Source organism: Hypoxylon trugodes (assembly GCF_022578975.1).
Source record: "Hypoxylon trugodes strain CBS 135444 unplaced genomic scaffold F4822scaffold_2, whole genome shotgun sequence".
In the NCBI taxonomy this organism is placed as follows: Eukaryota; Fungi; Ascomycota; class Sordariomycetes; order Xylariales; family Hypoxylaceae; genus Hypoxylon; species Hypoxylon trugodes.
Genome location: NW_026250017.1, coordinates 3,733,577 through 3,754,589, shown reverse-complemented (window position 1 = coordinate 3,754,589; position 21,013 = coordinate 3,733,577). Strand labels below are relative to the sequence as shown.

Sequence of the window (21,013 nt, the reverse complement as noted above, 5' to 3'; positions counted from 1 at the left end):
TGATACTTTTAGAGGGGGCGTCTTGCGACTACTGGATCAAGTTCACTCCGGTTCAGCCAGGCTGCACTGTGACGCATTTGTTTACCTTGGACGGTGGCGACATTCGAGCCTGTAAATATGCCTTAAGGTTGGAAACGGTTGAGCCATATCGCGGCTATCCATTTGAGGTCTGTTTATATGGCCTTGAGTCGCGCTAATTAGTCGCGTACAAGGATGATACGCGGATGCAAACGGCGGTTATCTACCTACCGTTTCGCCTATATAGCATTCTCCGAAATATCTCAATGCTAGGGCATAGTTCTTATCCCTATCTTTCCTAGGGTGTCCAAGTTGCTAGGTTAATATTTGTCAGGTGACCCACGGAGATGCAGGCAACGCATCGAGATCTGCCATGGAGAGGGAAGAAATCCAGGCAAACATTCCTATATGTGAAGCAAGGCGTCTAGGCCTAGCATGTTCCCAGTGGATAAGCAAGGAATTGGCTCTACCCTGTTGTAGCCCAACAATGCGTGTTATGTTGACTACCACAAATAGATGCTACCAGTGCCGCAAGCGCTACACATCGGCTAATGTCTAATCATGGATGATTTGTGTTGAGTTTCTAGTTTTGCAACTTTAATGGGTTTCTAGAATAGGCGCAAAAGCCGGCTTGGTAGCTGCACTTCCTACGTATCGGTGTCCTTCCTTTGAATCATAAATGGCTTGCTCCGATGTAGGCTAACTGCACTTTCACTCCTATTAGTACTAGTGCTAACGTTGAAGGATTTCTACACACCTCCGAGCAAGTGTTTTAGTTCTATCTCACTATCATGATATGAGTAATTTCCGGTCTACCAAGTGTTCTACCCGGTCAATATGGAGGTTATGCAATGGGTAGGCTGACCCTATCCAAATATCATCGGTACACACCTTTCCTCTTAGATGTTTATATGCAACCCAGGTTGATGATGATCAGGTCCCACGACCGGAAGTTATCAGACGAAGCTTACCCATGAGTTCCGCATCGTGGTAGACAAGGTACATACATGTATGTACTTTCTAGGTGTTCTGCATGTCGGACGAAGCGTTGATATACCCCCAGTCATGTACTAGTATGCAGGTATCACGGCGCCTATGCATGTCCACGCCACGTTCTGGAAATCGTACGTACATAGACCCCCAACGGATAAGCGAGTGTGGATCTTGCAGTACATATATGTATTATGTATCATGTATGTAAAATAACAATTCCAATAGTTTTTTATTCTATTAGATGAGCAATCATTTATAGAATTCTCGGCCCGTGTACAGACGGCCAAGGTCAAAAAATCATCGAGCTGAAAGTGATAGATCTTAAGTTTATTAGTCGGTGTATAAGATGCACTATTAGAGCAATTAAAGTACATAACTTACACTAGGTAAACCTTTTCTTAATCGACTTTTCAAGGACAACGTACGACTTTGTTACATAATGTAACTTTACTTCTTCTCCGCGCCTTCCCCCTTAGTCTTATGTAATTGTCACCCAACGATCCAACCAATAGAAATGTAGATTGATACCCCGGTTGCACGGACTAAAGGTAAACCAGGGATGTAGTCGGTAACAAGCAACGGGCCGGAACTTTTTCAACCTTCCAATTCGCAATCCCATCCTCCCATCAACTTCATCAAGGGCAACAATGGTAGCCTTCCCTCCCAAGCGGTGAACATGGCCTTGGGAAGGATTGATATATCCTAGCCTTATAATACAGATTTTTATTACCTTTAGAAAAATGTCCGCCACCATAATATCCGATATTACAACTTGTGGTTACTCAATGGCCGCCACCAATTCAATATGAAAAACGGCCGTATGCCAATTTCGGCCCCCAGCTTATCTTGGTCGTGCCCTCAGTCTTTAGAATAAAAGCAAACAGCATACAAGGAGCCTTGCGCATTTCGCCCATCGTCGGCATTCGCGTTGATATCCCAAGCGGGTATAGGGAATTTATTTACCTACTTAGGTAATTCGCCTGGCTAATGCTAGTTTGGTACCAGTCGGATTGCTGTCATATGCAATGCTGCCGGAGGACTCGGGATGCCGAGCCCAACCTGGCAGCCTGGGACTCGATGGACCTTCGAAAAAAAAAAAAGACATATGAATATGCACCGTTCAGATCATCGCGGTCTATTGGTTGGCTTAGCCTGATACAAGTTCGCACACCAACAAGCAACCAAGTCCTTCCAAGGGCCCACATAGACAAGACCCAGTAGCCCAGTTAGTGCTAAGAAAAGGTGCGGTACCAGATCTTCGGGAACACTATCTCAGTGGATATTCTCGAAGGATTGGTTCTTGCGAATGCTTGAGAAATACCCGCAACTTTTTTTTTTCTCTCGTCCCCCTTCCATTACGTTTGGTACGGCACAGGACTATGAACTACATACGAAGTTACGTACAACACATATCAGGCAATTCGCCCCGAACTAACTCCCGGCTTCGTCGAAAATGCCATTGCCACCTGACCGATTGATGATGAGTTCATCTTTTCTCGTATCAAGGCTGGGGTCTGCCAATTGAGCATACATGATACGCCCCTTAGGGCATATCTCACTATGGCTCTACACCCACCATCTCTCAGTGCACGCTAAAACATGCCGAGCTTCTATATACACTAGCGGCAGGCTCAGCTATCGCAACTTAACATGCAGTTCTGATTACGCCGACGGAAATGAATAGGAAAAAATAAAACAAGAAAAAAGGCATTACAAATCCTCTGTCCCACCCAGCCTGTGCAATCAGGTCACTAAAATCATTGGCTATATCATCATCATGACTTACGAATTCACGACGGTGAGTCTAGAGGGACTGTTGTGACCTTTTGCATTTTACATACCTACATTTGCTCTTTTTAGTTCCTTTTTACCCCCGGCTCGCTGAGAGTGAAGTGGGTTAATAGCTCATCCCTACTGGGCTTAAACTAGGCTGGGAGAGATCAGAATGGCCTTCTGTGGTTCGTTGATGGAAGCGATCCGTCTGTGGCTTTAAGCGCCGAAACCCCTGTCTCTCAACCCCCCTGCAGCCCACCTCCGACACCCATCCCTTGTTATCTTCCTACTCGTCAGAAAGTTGCGCTCGAAGTAGCAAAGAGTCAAGACGCGCATCTGCAGGTTGTGAGAACGGACCAGCGCAAAGGACGGGATGTGCAGAGTAAGCCATCAGCCAGCCAGCCAGCCAGTCCAGCCCATTTGCTCTTACAGAGTCAAGCGATCGCATTCTTGCCCGAAGCATCATAGATCAGGACAACAGAAGAGCCTCCGTACTACCCACAACCTGCCTTTCTTAGGTAGTAAACCCAGCGAAAGCAGGATTCTCCCTCCCCTCCTCGGTACGGTATCCTACCCCATCTTGCGCGCTGCCATCCGCCGCCGACCCATCCAACCCAAGACTCGCGCGACCTCGTACACGCTCTATACATCTTATTAGTCCTGTATACCTTGCACTTAGCTTTTACTTTTTAACCCCCATCCGTCTACGCCGCCACACTCTCGGTCCTCATAACCGATTCAACCTCGAAGGATCCCCTTAAAGTAGCTAGCTACATTAGTTCTGCTACCCGTGCCTGTGCCTCTGTGGGTGAGCTCCACGTCCCAATATCCCTTTCGGGACCCAGTGGAGCTCCCTTGACGAATCTCGAGCTGACATTCCCTTTCCAAGTCCCCCTCCATCAGTCCATCAGTTCATCAGCCAGCAGCGCGCAACAATTCAACCAACTTAACCCACTACCTACGCTCTGTTCCTCCAGTCACGTCGAACCTACCGTTTCGAAAGTCCATACATACATCTCATCCTCGAACCAACCTACATCTTATTGATACGCATATTACTTTCAGGGACTACCTTGCAGCTAGTTCTTGGCCAGTTGAAGTATCGCTGTTGTCGCTCGGTTCGGGTCCATCTCAGTTCGTAAAAAGGATCACTGTTGTTCACGCGCGATCTTGCACCGCCTTTTTCACGAGCTGTTGCCCTACCTGATCTGGTCAGGCAATTTTCCACGCGAGGTTGCGTTTTCCCCGGTCTTCTCGATTCGGCCGTCCGTCAGGACCCAGATCCGACCCATACCGCGGCCCTTCCTTCATACGTGGTAAACATACCGACATATCTCTGCGTTTGTTATAAGCGCGCTGCGCCAACTTTTTGAACCTTTGGAGGCGCGATAGAATAATAAGAGCCGCTATCAAGCGCTCTCAAGGCAGTTTTGTGTAACACCGCCTGGCCTACATCGCGACCTTACAATATTGACTCTACTAAGCTAGTCATGGCTCTCGAAGCTCCATTGAGATCATCAACTGGAAGTATAATATCCGCTTTCTCGCCTCACATGGAGCTATCTGTATCTTCGCCAGAGTCCTCTGCTGCTCCTCATTCACAATTCCGTCCAATGTTTGTTGCCGGACCCGAGTCTCATAATTGGGGATTTCCGCTGACAAGAATCAGGTCTACCAGCGCGATAGAAGCAGGTTCGCTACGGCCATCATCGGCCGCTCCTAGGCCGGCCTCCACCAATAATTTCCTCATGAGCCCGAGCGATGTAGTCGGCCCTTCGCCAGTGACGTCCGTTGGTACGGAAGTAACGGAGATCGAAGATGAAATGTCTGATGAGGTTCGATCCCAACCTACCGCTGCGAACCCTGATCCGCAACCTCAGGTTGGTGGCTCGAAGATGGGATATCGTTTACAGCAACGATGCTGACCTAAGGCTAGTTGTTAATGCTTAGAACGAATATTCCTGATCAAGTACGGCAAACAGCAAACGAGGAAGCGGTCTCAGTCATACATGCCCCAGAGAGCTTCCAGAGTTGGGTAAGTCAGGCCTCCGATCATATATCATTAACGCCATTCTCATCCATCGTTGCAGTCCACTGCCAACAATTCGCCAAAACAATCGGAATCGAGCCAAAAGTCATCCCCGGATTTATCCTCATCTCCTACTAGACCCGAAGACACCACCCTACCACCGACGAATGCTCATCATACTCCAGAGGTAAAGCGATCACTATATGGTGTCAGTACATTAAACTCACAGATACAGGCTAAATCTCCTGCTCCGCCCCCTCTTTCTACCGATGTCAAACCCGTCCGGTATAGTCTGGAAAGTGCGACACCCAGAGCTCAGAATCTACAGGATGTGTTGAATGATTCTTCAAGAATACGATCTAGTAGCGCTAGTAGCCTCGAACGTTAGTACAATGGTTCTTTGAGCCTTCTTGATATCAGAACTAACGATTTTTCTATAGTTATACCAGAGAGTAGGGAGCCTGAGACAGACGCAGAACCTGACCTAGAAAGTTACGATGAAGAGGAGTATGTCACGCCTGTTCGAGAGCAGGATAATGAAGGTGCAGAAATCAGATCTTTGCAGACCGCCTTGCAAGAATGCTGGACCTTATGCAATACCCTGGCCGGCCTTAGCACGCACCACCGAGAACGTGTATTTAATTCGTCGGGTACCCCCGACGGCCATGAGCGAGCTTGGAAATGCTGTTGGAAATTATGTCAACGACTATACGATAACCGCAATGAGCCCGATGAGTCTTTCAACGTTCGCCAAAACTTAGATCTGTGCCGGGATTTCTGCCAGTCTCTCTTCGATGTACGACAACGCAAGGATGAAATAGCAGATTCTGTTTTGCGTGTGAGCTTTGAGCTCAACAATCAGTAAGTAGACTGGACTTTAACGCCTTCAAATAGTACCCTTGCTAACAGATTTATAGTCTGTACAGCGCACAAGACACAAGAATGCTCCCGGAGGCATTCCGAGAGCGAACTCTAGACTTTTACATTACGTTGTGCCATCGACTCATGAAGCAGAGGGGCGAGCTAGGAGAAGAAACAGATTCGCTTCTTTCTGCTTGTTGGTCACTTGCTGAGATGCTATTTAGCTTACGTCAAAACAAGAGGGATGGGAAATCTCCAGATGAGGAGCTACTCGGATCGGCAGTCCAAGCATGCTGGGAGCTTTGTGATATATTTAGGGAAGGATGGACACAGATCCGCCCAGACAGGGGGACACCAAGACCAAACCAGACAAATTTCTTCACGTATAGTCGTGAGCGAGAGGCGGCCGAGCTGACGGAAGGTCGAGAGAGTCGGGCTTCGAATCGCTCTAAGGCCGGTAGTCTCAAGAACCATGCTCCGCAAGGAAGTACGAAAACGTCACGAAAGCCACCTCCAGTACCGGAAACGCCGGTTACCGAGTTTGAGGATACACCAGTCTCTCCCGACAGCGAGTCACCACAAGTGCCGAATATCATGGTGCTCGGGACAGAAAGCAACAGGGGGGGGCGATGGTCTAGTAGTGCCTCAAATTTGTCAAGCTACTCTCAGAGTAGCCAAAGAACATCGAGCACGGCCACAACAGCGACGACGAATGAGGACCCAAATATCACACGTATCAAAATCCTGATTCTTAAGGCGGCTATGAACGTCGGATTCTCTCGGGATAGTAGCGGGCCGGACGGACAACATGGTAACAGTGCGGCATCCCTACAAGCCTTCGTAAAGTCCCTTCCGAGTGGGTCCTTCGGCTCACTATCAACTCATGCAACACTCCTGCAAAGCTATAAGAACCTGGTTGCAGCCGACTCTTCATTCCGACAAGCCTCAGCCTCTTCGCTGCCCACAAGAGGGAAGCGTGTTCTCGCGGCCGACGTGGCCAAGAGCGTGAGCTGGATGATGGCTCACCGCCCTTCAGGCCAATATGGGTTCTTGCGTGACTTATTCAAGCTCGTGTTCGGCTTCCACGTCGAAGAGGCCGAGACCCGGAAGAATGTGAGTATTGCTGTATGATGAGATATAACGAAAGAAATGTGACACGAAAAATAAAAACATACCTTCTAAACCAACATATACCAATCATATCAAAAAATAGAAGGAACAACAGAACTTTAACAAAGAGGAGGAAAATCACTTATACGATCTAACGGGGACACAAATATAGGAGGCGGATGTATGTTTTTGACGTATCACGAAATCTTGACGCGGTAGGACAGTGGTTCATGAACAAACATCTCGGGTGGCTTATCTTTTTATCGATTTAATGTCTTGTCTTAGTTTTTTATTGGTTTTTTCAACCACTACTTTTCGGTTCAGCCCTCGCTTTGAAGATACCCCCCTTTATACATTTTTACCTTCTCGACAACTTGGCACTTGGAGCGTGTGGATGAGTTGATGATTTATGTGTGTGGCGCTTGGGGCTTTTTTCGTTTTTTCATGAATACTCTGACCACCAGAAAGGAGGCATCGGGAGAGTGAAGGGGTAAGGATGTGAAGAAAAGACGAGGTGGGTAGTGATGAGTTGCATCCGCACTGAGTCGAGAGGAAGACGGACTAAGTGTTCGTCCGCTTGTCTGACAGTCTAGGTACTTTTGGACTTTAGGCTTCATCTATATATTTTACGATGACTTCATTGTCGATATCTCCCGCACAGGTGTCGTGCGATGCATGTGTTCTGCTTCTAGTGTAGTGTAATCTCGAACGCAGTTGTGTCAAGGAAAAAGTGAAATCCCTGTAAGATATACTCAAGATGGTATAGATATTACGCAGTAATATGATAGCGTTTTACAACTAGTCTTGTAAACATGCAACTTCATGACCATAGATCAACTCACGCAATAATCCGAATGGGGATTCAGAAGGCATTTTATTGTTTCGTAGTCATCAAAGCTTCGCCTACAGCAAGCAGAGTATCTCCTATATAAAAGGGTAGGATCTAGACCATAAAGAGAGGGCTATCGATCTGCTCATATTGTTCTCTCCCCCTCCCATGCTTGGTTCTCAAATAGTACAATAGCAGAATTATTCGGTCGATCCAGTCCTTGCCAATGCATGCATGTTTTCTTGTTCTTTTATTTTTCCTTTGCCGTTACGCCGCCCTCGTAAATTTCGTAGTAGTGTAGTACAACTCCTAGGAGAGCCTCGATATATCCCTCTTTGGTTCAGCAGACGAACATGTGTTCCGACCGATTATACACCAGACCCGACGGTTATAAGTGGAAAGGGGATATATCACGGATCGGATCGGATTAGGAATCATTCATCTATTTATCCTTGCGCGTACCAACCGGGGGTACAGTCTCGCCGTACTTCTCGCAAAGGTCGTGGTACTCGCGGGAGAGGCCCTCGGCCTGCTTCTTAAGGGTGGCGATGTCCTGGTCCTTCTTCTCGAGCTCGTTGCGTAGCTTGCTGATCTCACCGGGCTTACCAGCGGCGGCTAGCTTTTCCGACTCCTTGGTCTTACGGTCGGTTCCTTCGTATTGCTTGACCTTCTCCTCGAGACGGAGAACCTCAAGGATCATCATGTAGGTTCGGTTTAGGATGAGCGATAGGAAGAGGGTGAATCCGCAAAGGTACATGTTACGCTGGCTGTAGAATTTGCGGGCTTGTACTTCGAGGCGCTCGGAGCCCATTACTGCCCTATATTTGGACATTGTGGTTAGTATAATGTAGGTATTTGGATTGTGCGGGAACTTGTTGGGTATCAAGAAGGCGGGGCTATGGGTAGAAGGTGGACTTTTCAATGACCGAGGGAAACTCCGGGGAGGGTCAACTTACGCTGTGCTCTTATTCGAGTCGGTAGCGGCAGCTAGCTCGAGCTGTACCCGGTAGACGCGATTGACGCTGTCTAGGAAGAGGATCAATATGAAGACGAATGTTATCTTAAGCCAATATTGTATCTTCGCCACTATAGGATTTTCGGAGAGGAAACTACATTGTGTAACAGTATCGTCAGCTACTTGTGCATCGATATCGATATGTTTTCTGGAATAGGCAGGCTGAAACGTACGTGAACATCTTTCGTCGGATAGTGAAAGGCATCGGAACGACGAGGAGCATGAAGAGTGACATCTCTGCCACGAGGAGTACGAAGACCTGATTGTCTATGATTAGCATATCCAACAGGAATATAATCATCTTGATTATCGCCATGGTGGGTAGGGTTTCTCTTCCTTTGCTTCTAGAAGATGATGATGGCAATGTTGCGGGTAGTGCTGCAAGAAATAAATACATACAAGTGTATAATAGAGCGTCATCTTGATATCTCCCGTTTCAGTGTTTCAGTTGTCAAAATTGAGAATTGATTGGAATAGATGAGTTAGGTATAACAGCAAGCCACACGAGCTGTGCCTAAATGCGTTGTCAAAGAGTAGTTATTGGCGAGTGGTGATTGCTCGCTCGCACGTCTCGAGTTGTATGCAGGTGTGAAAAATTGTTGGGCGTATTAAAGAACAGGAAGATGAAAATGGAGAAAGTTATTTCTTGTCTTAGGTCTTCAGAAATTCAGAAATGCGACAAAGCTTGATTTTGGGTTTGGGGGATTTTATCTCTTTTTTTTTGTTGTTCCGGGAAGGTAAGGTTGTCGTTGTTAACAAATAGATAGAAAAAAAGGTGGCCTTCTCCTGCCTTGTGTTGTCTCACGACGTATGAAAGTACGAAAGTTACCCGGAGCTGACCGAGCTATGGTTGGTGGGGCTGAGTTACTAGGTGCTAAAAGGGAACATTAGGGAAGCTTGGAAGTCAACTACGTCAGCCTCCGCAGGGGGTTTAGCAATGACGTTGCAGTTACACACGGATTTCTGCTAGGTACATGTACCCGTTACTACCTAGGTACGCTAACTTTAGATTACCTAAACAATTTCACTTTTCAATTATCATCACCAAATACATCATAGGGAACGTGTAAATTTTCAACGGAAATAAACACATGGAATCATTTATTTTTAAGCTTAATATTTAGGTAACATCTTCATATAAATCAAAAACTTTACATATCAAATAAAATACTAAGAATTATCGCATCCTTTGCCACGGTCTCTGCATTGCTGCCTGGAGGTCTAGTCACAGAAGAGATGCAATCTAGCCTATTGTAAGTGCAGGAAGACAACAAGCCACGCGTTCAAATGCCAGCCACTATCGCCAAATAACACACCAGATTGGTTACTCTCTGGATTTATTCATGGTATCTACCGTGTCTATGCACTAGGTACTTTTGCAGGCATATCTATCCTCAATTTTATAGCTAGTGACCGCAACTCCGCAAGATCAACATCCCTTGACCATGAAAGTCAATCAACCCTCGGCTTCGATCTCGTAACTGTTGGACTTGTGCTTCGGCTGGAACTTGAAGCTCGGGTGAGCTGGACCGAGGAACATTTCACTGTTTTTCATATCAGCATTTGTTTAAAAGAGTGATAAAAAACAAGAAGATGGATAAAACATACCTAATCTTAAGCCAGTCCTTGTAATGGTCACTGGCAAGAAGAGTCTCGAGATCATTTCGTCCTCTGTATCGCGGTGGTCGGTCGTTAAGGCTAGGAGGCAAGTGCTCCAGGATGCCAATCGGCACGTAGCGATGAGTGAAGCTCAACCACTCCAACAAGAATCGTCTCGTAAAACCTAGACCCAACTCATCTGAACCCCAGGCTTCAAGTCCGTAACGTACGAACTTCTCAATGTATCCCAGTCGCTCAGACGCCGACTTGTCCAAGTACTGTCCCTGCTCAATCTCTTCGAAAATCCAGGGCTTGACCATAGCACCTCGCGCAATCATCACACTATCAACCTTAGCCTGCTCTATGTGGTCAAAGTAGTCAATGTGTGAGTAACAATCGCCGTTACCGATGAAGTAAACCTTCTCATCTGAAGTGTTAGCTTCAGTGCTCGCATCCGGCTCCATAGCAGTGTCCGTCAACGCATCCTTCTTATCCTTGTACGACTTAACCAGGGCGGCGCATTCAGCGATATAAGACCAATTGGCGCTCTTGGTGTATCGCTGCTGTCTACTACGTCCGTGCAGTGTAATCGCCGCGCATCCCGGCGCTCCGAGTCTCTCACGGGTGTCATTACCTCCAAACGCAAGTCTCTCAATGAGCTTGTCTGCTGTTGGTTTTCCATCTCGTACCCCTGTTCGCAGCTTGGCCGTAATGGGGACCTCTCCGGAAACGACGTTCATGCCTCGGACCATCTTTTCCAGCTTGCTAGGCGTGTCGAGAAGACCAGAACCGGCACCGGCTTGATAGACTAGGTCGATAGGACATCCACAGTTCAAGTCTACCACACGGAGATGAGGGGTGAATCGTGTCAAGGCTTCAGTTGCCTTCATCACTACCCAAGGTTGGTTTCCTGAGATCTGGGCACCGAACTTAATATCCTTTGCATTATCATAGCCCTTCACAATTGCGCCATTCTCGGGTGTAAATCGTGGGGATGCAAGTTCCGTTTCATGAGCCTTCATGAGTGCCCATTCGCCTTTCTGTCCCTGGACAAGCGGCATTCCCATAGCCATCTCCGAATAAGTAACCTGGGCTCCAAGTTCGGCGCAAAGGCGTCGGAAAGGTAAGTTGCCTTGCGTAGTAAGAGGGGCCAGAACCGGTGTCTCCTTTCCGAAATAGATCTTCCTCTTCTCCGATGGCTTCAGGGGCGGGTCGACGAACTGAGCTCTGATGTCTTTCTTACCATCAGCTGTTTCATCGCCGTCCTGTCTCTTCGTCTTGTTGTGAAGCTGTCGTGTAAGGTTGGTATCCCTTTCTAGCCACTTGGTGTAAGGGTCAGCCTTCTCAAAATTGACCTTTCTCCTGGCAAGGTCCCACTTGGTGTCAGTAGACACAACGTTGACGACACCAGGTCTTTGGTCGTCTTCCTCAGTTTCCATAGCTTCCGAACTCTGCAGGAGTACAAGCTCCATGCGGCCATCCTCTCGCTCGACTTCCTTAGAATGACTCTTCACAAAACGGCACTTCCATCCAGAACTGCATCTACCATGCTTCTCGAAGACGGGACACTTTCCGTCTAGAGTGCCGAGGTCTTCTCGTCGGCCTTCCTTGAGATACTTGCGGAGATCATGAGACAGGTTGCATCTTTCACCGAACTTGCAGGTCTTGGGTGAGAATTCGTTAGTGTAGGTGATACTGTTGCATAGGCGTATAGCATCCTCGAAGTGACCGTAGTTGCGGTTCTGGTTTTGACCGCCTTGCTTTTTTCGGTCCTTACCCTTCTTACCGCCACCACCACGAGGATCGGGCTTGCCATTAACAGGATCTTCGGTAGTAATACCTGCTTCTGCCGCATCATCATCTACATCCTTAACTTGAACTTCAGACGAGACCAGGTATCTAAGGAGTGTTAGCTATGAAAATTGTTTGGTTTATGATTGAATCTTACTCAGATTTCACGGGCGCAACACCTCGAGTTCGATCTTGAGATTGTGCCTGAGTACTCTCCTGCTTCGTCTCTTGATGGTCGAGCTTTTGTCTCTTAGATGCAGGACCATCAACTTCGACGATATCCGATGAATCTCTAGCAAGCGTGTCGCCGTTGGCGGCATGCTTGGAAGAATTTTCCAATGTAGCCATGATTGCTGCGGCGTTTTGATCCTCGGTAGATCAACTTTCGGCAATCGAGGAAAATAGGATTTAGGGAAAGAAATTGTGTGAAGTTTCGGTTATGGATTTTTTCGTTTTTCAGACTTCAACTGGGAAATATTTTGTAGGCGTAGTACCTGGTACTTGTTTCTAGCGCCGCACCTTCGCTGTAACGCCGTATCGCCGTACCTTACTTATCGTTTATAGAACCCCGCGCTAAATATTAGCACCTGCTGCCCCACGGCGAATTGACGTAGCCGTTCAGGTACGAAGCTATGTACATACTAAGGTATCGCCGTACTTGCCTATTATTCACGCAGATATCTTCAAAATTAAATGGGAAATACCGGTCTTTCCAAATATCGGTTACTCTTATATACCTAGGTATATATTAAAATAGAATTATGACCAATTTCTACCATGATGCAAGTATAAGTATCCATGTACACCGATATGTAGTATAGAATGCTAGCCTTCTTAGATGTTAGTGCAGGTAGTTTAAGTCACTGCTTATACATACTATTGTGGTATTGTGTAAGACCTAGCATGCTATAAAAACGCCGCAGCTGGCCTAAAAATATAGGCGGTATAGAACTGCAAAAGGACGAAACCCCCCTATTGATCATTAAAGGGGCAGCAAGTAAAATCAATATTTAATATACCAGCGCAGATCGACACATTTATCTTCCGATGTCACCTTTTATAGTATATGATACAAGGGATTTGAGAAGTCAGATGACATGGACTCTATGTATTATGTTTAAACATGTTTTTATACCAGTCTCGTGCTCGTAAATGCTGGCCGTTATTAGACTGCAGTTAAGCGGCGTAGAAAAGAAGCCAAGTCTCAGCTCTCCAGCTATTTGGGCCATTTAAGTGCCCTATATGTGTTGCAGTAAAATTACCTAGGTAGTTATAGGGCTTGCCTAGCTTGATCCTGTCACTGAAGCTTAAGTATAACCTACATGTATTTCATAATATTAAATATGCATGTCAACGCTTAGTCTGGTGAATATAATTTAACATTACATATGTATATCCATTAGACTTGCAGCTATGACTGTGAATACAATATTTGTGAGCAGTACCTGTAGGTAGGATGGGATGCTATTGCTTCGAATATCCTATCTAAGACAGTTACATTATGTAATTATATACTACATGGTAGGTGACCCCGGCAGCCCCCGGTTGAGGCGGGGGGAAGCCGCGGGATTGGTTGGAGAAGATCATTCGTTAGAAAGTTTCCGAGAAAGTCAAACCACTTTTGTGATTTCCCTTGCTTCCCTTGCTTCACCTCTCTTTCTAGAAAAGTGCCCAATTTCATGCAGGGGGTCTTGATGAAGCGAGGACTTCCGCGTGGCCTGTCAACTTTTCGAACCTTGACCATTTTTTTTTATTTAGAACTATTTTTAATCTGTCAACATCCTAGGTTCTCCATATTCACAATAACATCTTTTCGATTTCGATTTTCGATTTTCGATTTACAACTGATTTATCATTATTTGCCGTTATCATTTAGAACGGGCCCCTCCCTCTCTTCACTATACCATCTTGAGAACTACTGTCGTATAGTCTCTCTTCCCATGCTCTAAACCCTCATACAGACCTCTCCATGCTCGTACGCGACTCGTCCACTGATTATCGAGAGATTAGGTTAGGTGGTTAAGTTTTGGCAATTAATCGTGTGTTGTATTTCGACAAGTCGCAACTACAAAACCCTCGAGGCCACAGGTTTTGGACTCGGAACGCAGGTCATGTACTTCGAGTCGAGGATAATCCGTTGACGAAACCATGGCCGAGAATCCGCGATCGCCTACTGCAGCTGGCAGTAAATCGAGGACGGTTCGATCTCAGAAGATTGTCCCTTCCGCCGACGGAGCAAGCGCGAGCGAACGTAGCGAAGCCTTAGATCGAGTACCCCCTCCTACCCGCAGTCATACCCCTGGTCATCTTGCGACTAAGAGCCAAGGTGGCTCGAGCAGACGAAAAGCCTCAGAACAATCTATACGTGCGCGTTCTCAATCTGTTTCCTCCAAGTCCGCATATGCCTCGCCTCCGCCGCAGTCGAATCCGACTCCTATTCCCACCCTTACCCTTCGGCGTCATGGGGACTATAATACCCCGGTACCGACCGATCCGCAGGCCGGATCTTCCTCCAATTTGGAAGCAGACGCACGCCGGCCAACAGCCATGCGCTCGACATCTGCTATTGCAGGTCGGGCGACAACTATGACCTCAGGAAGTTCAGGAGGGTCCCGTAAGGCGTCTGCTCCTCCACGACCGCGCGGTTCCCATATCCCGTTCCCACCTCTCCAAGACCCGAAGACAGCGCCCGATGTACCCGCTGCACCCTCATCAGGCATGTACTGGTCGCGAGCGCCGGTTTCTGGTGCACCTCATACGCCCCTCCGTGCGCATACAACAACGTTGGTGGGTAGTAATGTGTACGTATTCGGGGGTTGCGACTCGCGCGCATGCTTTAATGAGCTGTATGTTCTGGATGCAGACTCATTTCACTGGAGTAGCCCGCATGTGACGGGCGACATACCGTCTCCACTGCGTGCGATGACATGCACTGCGGTTGGCAAGAAGTTGGTGGTGTTTGGTGGTGGCGATGGCCCCGCATATTACAACGATGTATATGTGCTAGATACGGTTAACTTCCGGTGGCATCAACCGCGAATCATAGGTGATCGGACACCGAGTGCTCGGAGGGCCCATACAGCTTGCCTATATAAAAATGGAATCTACATGTTCGGTGGTGGCGACGGCGTCCGCGCCCTGAACGATATTTGGCGGCTTGATGTAACGGATCCGCAGAAGATGAGCTGGAAGTTAATATCGGGGCCTTCGACGACGTCATCAAGTGGCACAAACGGTAGCACTCCAGCCACGGACCTTAGCAAGCCGAAGGCGCGGGGCTATCATACGGCGAACATGGTTGGTAGCAAACTGATCATTTACGGAGGTTCGGATGGCGGCGAGTGTTTTAACGATGTGTGGGTGTACGACGTTGATACGCATATGTGGAGGGCGGTGCATATCCCCGTAACGTTTCGAAGGTTATCGCATACTTCCACAATTGTAGGCTCTTACCTATTTGTTGTTGGAGGCCACGATGGTAATGAGTATTCGAACGACGTACTGCTTCTCAACCTGGTGACTATGACCTGGGACAAGAGAAAGGTATACGGACTGCCCCCTAGCGGCCGTGGATATCATGGGACCGTGCTTCACGATAGCCGCCTCGTCGTTATCGGTGGGTTCGATGGTGGCGAGGTTTTCAGTGATGTTTGGATACTCGAACTTGCTGTCCACGCGTACTATTCACAGATCAGCCATTTCACTATCGAAGTCTAGTCACAAATTTTTTATCAGTACCTATCTATGATGAGTTAAGACGCCATCTATCGAAGGAACCGTTTTTGACTTAGCTATCGACCTATCTATTTAATTACAGATATCTTTGTTATATATCTACCTATACTAGAACAAGGGAGGGAGTTTGTCGTCACGTTTTAGCGTTACGGGTTGGTTTTCCTGGATAGCTGACTTATGGGAGCGATGCAAAAGGGGTAGGGGAATGGAAATGAGATGGTCGATATCCAATAGCTTGAAGGGTCAGGTCACAGGATGGCAAATACCAGAATTCAGAAGTTAATGTTGTCTACGTTTGTAATATTAAGCATGATGCATCATCATCTATCACGTTGTCTACCACCTTCGCTCCCATCTCTCAATTGCCATGTTCATGATAGGTTTCTTTTCACTTTTCTTCAAAATCTCCCCTAACTTTTTCGGATCCAAGATGTATCCATGCTTTGAGTTTGTACACGAAGAGAAGAGGAATAGGAGATGATCGTAGGGGAAAATGCAAAGGGAAAGAAAAAGTCACCAAACCGACCGCCACAGAACCAAAAACTCCGAGAAATGATATAGAGCAAAGGAAAATGAATATGTGCAGATGAATGAGTCCAAGACACCATATACAGCTTTTCCCATCCGGCCAAACCTAACATCTTTCCTCCTCCGGATCTAATCATAAGAAACCAACACCCAATTATTGCGAGTTGTTGTTCTTCTGCGTCTTCTGCTGCGCCAACCTCCTCTCCTCAGCAGCTACCATATCCTTCCACAAATCCTGACCCTCATACTCCTCCTTATGCACGCGCTTCTCGATGATATTCTTGTGCTCGGGATCATTCGGATCAAGCACTTTAACAGTCTCCCAGCGGCCCGTCCCACTCTTCGCATCAGCCGTCTCGAAAACCGCAGAAGCGATAAGTACCGCCAACGTCAAACCCTGCGCATACATACGAGACTGGACCAACTTCTGACTAGTCGTGAGATACTTATTCCGTCCCACGACTCCCAGCGCAATACCCATCGCAGCAATCCAACTCGCAAACACAATCGAATACCGGTTTTCCCTCCCCCAGGTAGTAAACCGTTCCCACGACGTTTCTTGCGCGCGGAGTAGGTCCTGCGCGCGTTGTGCTTCGTCGACGTAGAAATTCATCGGGTTATTCGCGCGATGGAAGGCGTTGGAATACCGTTCTGCGTTTACGATGGCGCCGAATGTGCCCGTGGATGTTACTAGGAAGGCGCGGAAGGGGAGGGTTAGGGAGCGGAAGGCTGGGTAGCGTCTTGAGGCGGCGATTACGCCGATCCAGCCTATCCCTAGACCGAGTGTGCCGCCGATGGAACCGCCTTTTAGGACTTGGTTGTAGTGTGCTTTTTCTTCTTCAGGGGAGATGACCTTCATTTTGTCGGTTTGTGGGGGATGGTTGGTATTATGTGTTAGGTTTGTATGCGGTTATTTTTGGTGGGATGATGTTATCCGGTTGATAAGAGGTGGGGGATATCAATGCCTGGCTGTTCGACTTCTTTGTATGATATTCGATGTTTATAGGTAGATGTTTCTCTAGGTGAGTGATTTGTATTGGCGTATCACTGAACTTGTGTTTCTTCAGGTAAGCACGTGGTCTCAAGAAATTGACACTTGAAGCTGACTGGGGTATCTAATAATAGGTGGGATTGCTTTGGAATGTTGTTTGTATAAATTATATGTTATCGTCAGGTCGCCACATACACAGGTATATATCTTGATGCTCTTCCTTGATGAAAGGATTACGGTAACGGAGTAGAATGAATTAGAAAAAGGAATTGAGTCGCTCCTCGGGATTTCAAATTGTCAAGGGAACAAAAGCGGTGGCTCTTAGTAACACCAGCGTCAAATTGACGATGCTTTTACTATAAACTTGCATGGAGAAAATCGGGAAAAAATTACATGATGTAATCCACCAGAAGTGGCACGTCTGCACGTTCGATCGCAAGTCCGAGCTCTGGTACGATGGAATTATGGCTCGTGTGCTAAAAAGCAGAGCCCGAATTATTCCCGCTTTGTGGCTTGTTAATACGCAGAAACAGCTAGAAGGTGGCTATAGCCTGGGATCTAATAGCCTAAACATCACTAAAACCTACCCACTAAGCCACATCTAACCTTCAAAGAGAAGTTAGAGCAAGTTAATGAACAAGTTAGCGCCCGCGCTTCGCCGTTTGCTCGCTATCTTACAGGGGACTCTCGGGGTCTGGCTCTGCTGAACTTTCGCAATTGGTAACCCACTCGGCGTCTTCCGCCCGACACACAAGAGTTTCGCAGCTGTCGTAATTCAATGACCGCAGGCAATTAATCTTTACTCCCGCCTACTTCCAAACCTTCTTACCGGTGTTTACCTACATAACCCACCCGAAAAAACCACGGCCGCAGTTTGAATTTCGGACTGGAATACTTCGGCGGTGCGGTGTACGGCGTGTCGTTCTTCGGGTATTCGACGCGGAAGTGTGAACTGATTGACTTAAAATTCTAGTGATAGGTTTGGTGGAAAAGAGTTCAATCAATTTCGGAAATATTCATTTCGTTGATTGCTGATCATACTCCGTCTAGGTTTCAAAAAGGAACCTTGGAGCGAACCCGAGATACTATTCCCAGTCTTAAATGAGTCAGTAACCAGCTGAATGTTTTATTTGAGAAGCCCGCCGGAGACGCTCATATCTCGTGGTTCACAAAGACCATCAAGTTCGGGGGTTTTACTTGTCCAACCATCGGACCGTCATCTCCAGTAAATACTAACACACTCACTTCGTGATGGCTGGAAATTGGTATCACGTGTGAAGATCGTCAGTCTTGGCGAGTCTCTTGTCAGCTCCGTGTCGAAAAAGTATTTCGAGGTGCCTTGGCTCAGCCAGGGCTGTACGGGAAGAACGCGCAGAGATGCCGGCCCACGTTTCATGGTTGTAACTCACCTGCTGCAGTGGGTCTCTTTGCCAGGTCTTATCAGGGCTCGGTTAAAGCTGACACTGCAATAAGTAGCGTACCTAACTTATTAGGTCAAGGCGAACTCCGCCATAGGCTTCTGGAAGTATTCCTTGACGATGACAAAAATTTGCAATATAATCAGAAATATATCCCCAAGTGTTGGGTTGTTTCAAATATTTATAAATACCATACCGCAACTTGCAATACTTTCCATAAACAACACCGAAGAAACCCACTCGACGATGTTGAAAAAAGACTCACTCCGCAATAATAGGATCTTAAGATCTAATAATCACAAGGAATATGAACCTCTCCGGTTCTCATTTAGGAAGTAACAGACAAAAAAACACGTCTGTGCTTAGGTAGGAACACTTGGTCCGACGAAACGTTGAAGAATCCAGTATGACGGACGAGACGGGGTTAGTCTGAGACGATCGATCATAATTTCCCAAGCGAACCATCGCCGTGGTAGCTGTCGGGTTGGATCCGACAAGGTATCCGCTTGCTTAGTTCAGGCCATCCAAGCAATTCTAAGCAATCCAAGTGGCTCTCGCTACCGTTTACCGCGGCTCAGAATGCCTAGAATGCCTAACACATCCAACACATTTAATATAACAAGAACTAAACCGGCACTTCAGCGGCATCTTGTGTAATAGGTTGCCATTAGCTACGAGACCGTCTTGCTCTGTCAGAGTAGGAACAAGGTCTCAGAACCACTAACACGCATTATAGTGGTATTCTAATCCTCCTAATCCATCCCGTCTGCAGATAGTTTGCGGGATGCTCGCATTAGTGGCAGTCTGTGGGATAAAGGCGGGGACGGTCATCATGGTAAAAACAAGGCTTACTCCAAGGAATCGAGATTGTGTGTATGTAGTAGGATAGAACAGATGGGAAAGAGGGAGAAGATTAGTATAGTTGAGGCTTTCACCGGGAGGTTGGCGGCCGTCGCCGGGTCAGGGGGGGAAAAGGAATTTAGCGTTTTCCCCTGCAGGGTCCCGGGGATGAGAATAAGAAAATTGGAGACGAAGGTTGCTTCTTACAGACACTTAATTCAGGGTCCAGATGCATTAGTGCATAACCACTGGGAAAGAAAGATGCAACTAAGTCTAATTGTTGCGAAGTACTTCTAAATAATAAGACAGGTACAAGCTAAACTACCTAATCCACTGAGTATACTGAGTATACATTATGCCTCGCCGCCCATTCATCATCACCGGACAACGCCTCCTAAACGCCGCATCCACGAGACGGGATCAGCAAGTCAGAACATTTCGTCCCAAAATTCGTTGATTGGATACGGCATTTTTCGCTCCCTCAAACGAACTATTATCATCCAAAAAAGCGGTGAACATCCTTGATGAAGTGTCATCCCCTTCGGTCGTACGTACATAGAATGGTAAGTTACTGGGTGAGGAATTGCAACTCTAAGGATGCCATTCGCAATGCTGATGTCAGATTGTTATTTGAAGGTATTCAGGATTTTTACACATGATTTTATCTACTAGACCGGTAGATTATTGCTAGATCCGAACCGCGTATACATCATAGTACTATTGATTAAGGATTCGAGACAGTATCAGTGACTATACAATTCGGCTATAAGCTAAAATAGAAAATAGAAGGCATTCGCAGATCAATCCCTCCGCGGAGTTGACCAGCAACGTGTTGACGAACAGGATCAGACAACGTTCAAGGGGTTTCCGAGCCAGTGGGAAGATGGTTGATTGGAGACGAGATCAACGATTGGCATCGCAGACCTACCCGTTTAAGCCTTCAATTCCGTCATAATTGCGGAACTACGTCCCATTTGTCGCGGGGTTGGGTAAATACAAAACTCCCAGAAAACCTTGGAAAGCAAAGCAAGTCATGATCCTGATCGGAGATCACTTGTTCGAGATCGATGGACTCACATCCGTTCTAATACTAATAAACTTGCTCTCATATCGTACCGTACCATACCGTCTGTTCGTCCATACATACTACTGTAAGCTTATGGAGGCGGAAATGAAAGGTCTAGTCACAACGTAATGTCGCACGTAAGGCTTACGAGGAGAGACGAATATGGGGTTGAACAACATAGATTTCTTGCATGTCGAATATCCCGGACTTGCATTGGCGAGAAACATACAAACAGAGTATTATTCGTTCGCTAGTAAGAGAGATGCAAGTGCATGACATTGACGTGGAGGTATCAAGTAAGCCTAAGTGTTATCTAGCACACCTCCTTCTCCGCTCCTCGATTTTATACTACTTTAGTTACCTACTTTAGCTAACAATATCTACTACGAGTGTGTTACCATTCTCAGGGGAAAGGGT

The 21,013-nt window shown here is 46.9% G+C and overlaps 5 protein-coding genes across 5 annotated transcripts; 2 read left to right on the top strand and 3 right to left on the bottom strand.

The window, feature by feature from the left end:
* Window positions 1–4,274: 4,274 nt before the first annotated feature.
* On the top strand, window positions 4,275–6,805 carry F4822DRAFT_426077 (uncharacterized protein; the record flags this gene model as incomplete). The annotated part of the gene is made up of 6 exons (XM_051460474.1): window positions 4,275–4,399; window positions 4,454–4,664; window positions 4,721–4,819; window positions 4,875–5,196; window positions 5,254–5,674; window positions 5,731–6,805. The coding sequence occupies 6 exons, from the start codon at window positions 4,275–4,277 to the stop codon at window positions 6,803–6,805; spliced, it is 2,253 nt and encodes a 750-aa protein (XP_051318648.1).
* Window positions 6,806–7,597: 792 nt separating this feature from the next.
* Window positions 7,598–9,214, bottom strand: F4822DRAFT_143913 (B-cell receptor-associated 31-like protein). The gene is made up of 4 exons (XM_051452892.1): window positions 9,028–9,214; window positions 8,802–8,887; window positions 8,570–8,722; window positions 7,598–8,431 (listed from the first exon to the last, which is right to left on the bottom strand). The coding sequence occupies exons 1-4, from the start codon at window positions 9,046–9,048 to the stop codon at window positions 8,056–8,058; spliced, it is 636 nt and encodes a 211-aa protein (XP_051318647.1). The 5' UTR covers window positions 9,049–9,214; the 3' UTR covers window positions 7,598–8,055.
* A 444-nt stretch (window positions 9,215–9,658) lies between these two features.
* F4822DRAFT_392460 (FMN-linked oxidoreductase) lies at window positions 9,659–12,506 on the bottom strand. The gene is made up of 3 exons (XM_051457209.1): window positions 12,176–12,506; window positions 10,237–12,126; window positions 9,659–10,172 (listed from the first exon to the last, which is right to left on the bottom strand). The coding sequence occupies exons 1-3, from the start codon at window positions 12,364–12,366 to the stop codon at window positions 10,085–10,087; spliced, it is 2,169 nt and encodes a 722-aa protein (XP_051318646.1). The 5' UTR covers window positions 12,367–12,506; the 3' UTR covers window positions 9,659–10,084.
* A 1,176-nt stretch (window positions 12,507–13,682) lies between these two features.
* F4822DRAFT_392459 (galactose oxidase) lies at window positions 13,683–16,068 on the top strand. The gene has a single exon (XM_051457208.1). The coding sequence runs from the start codon at window positions 14,167–14,169 to the stop codon at window positions 15,733–15,735; it is 1,569 nt and encodes a 522-aa protein (XP_051318645.1). The 5' UTR covers window positions 13,683–14,166; the 3' UTR covers window positions 15,736–16,068.
* Window positions 16,069–17,737, bottom strand: F4822DRAFT_392458 (uncharacterized protein). The gene is made up of 2 exons (XM_051457207.1): window positions 17,468–17,737; window positions 16,069–17,328 (listed from the first exon to the last, which is right to left on the bottom strand). Exon 2 carries the CDS (start codon window positions 17,138–17,140, stop codon window positions 16,436–16,438), a length of 705 nt encoding a protein of 234 aa, XP_051318644.1. The 5' UTR covers window positions 17,141–17,328; window positions 17,468–17,737; the 3' UTR covers window positions 16,069–16,435.
* Window positions 17,738–21,013: the final 3,276 nt, after the last annotated feature.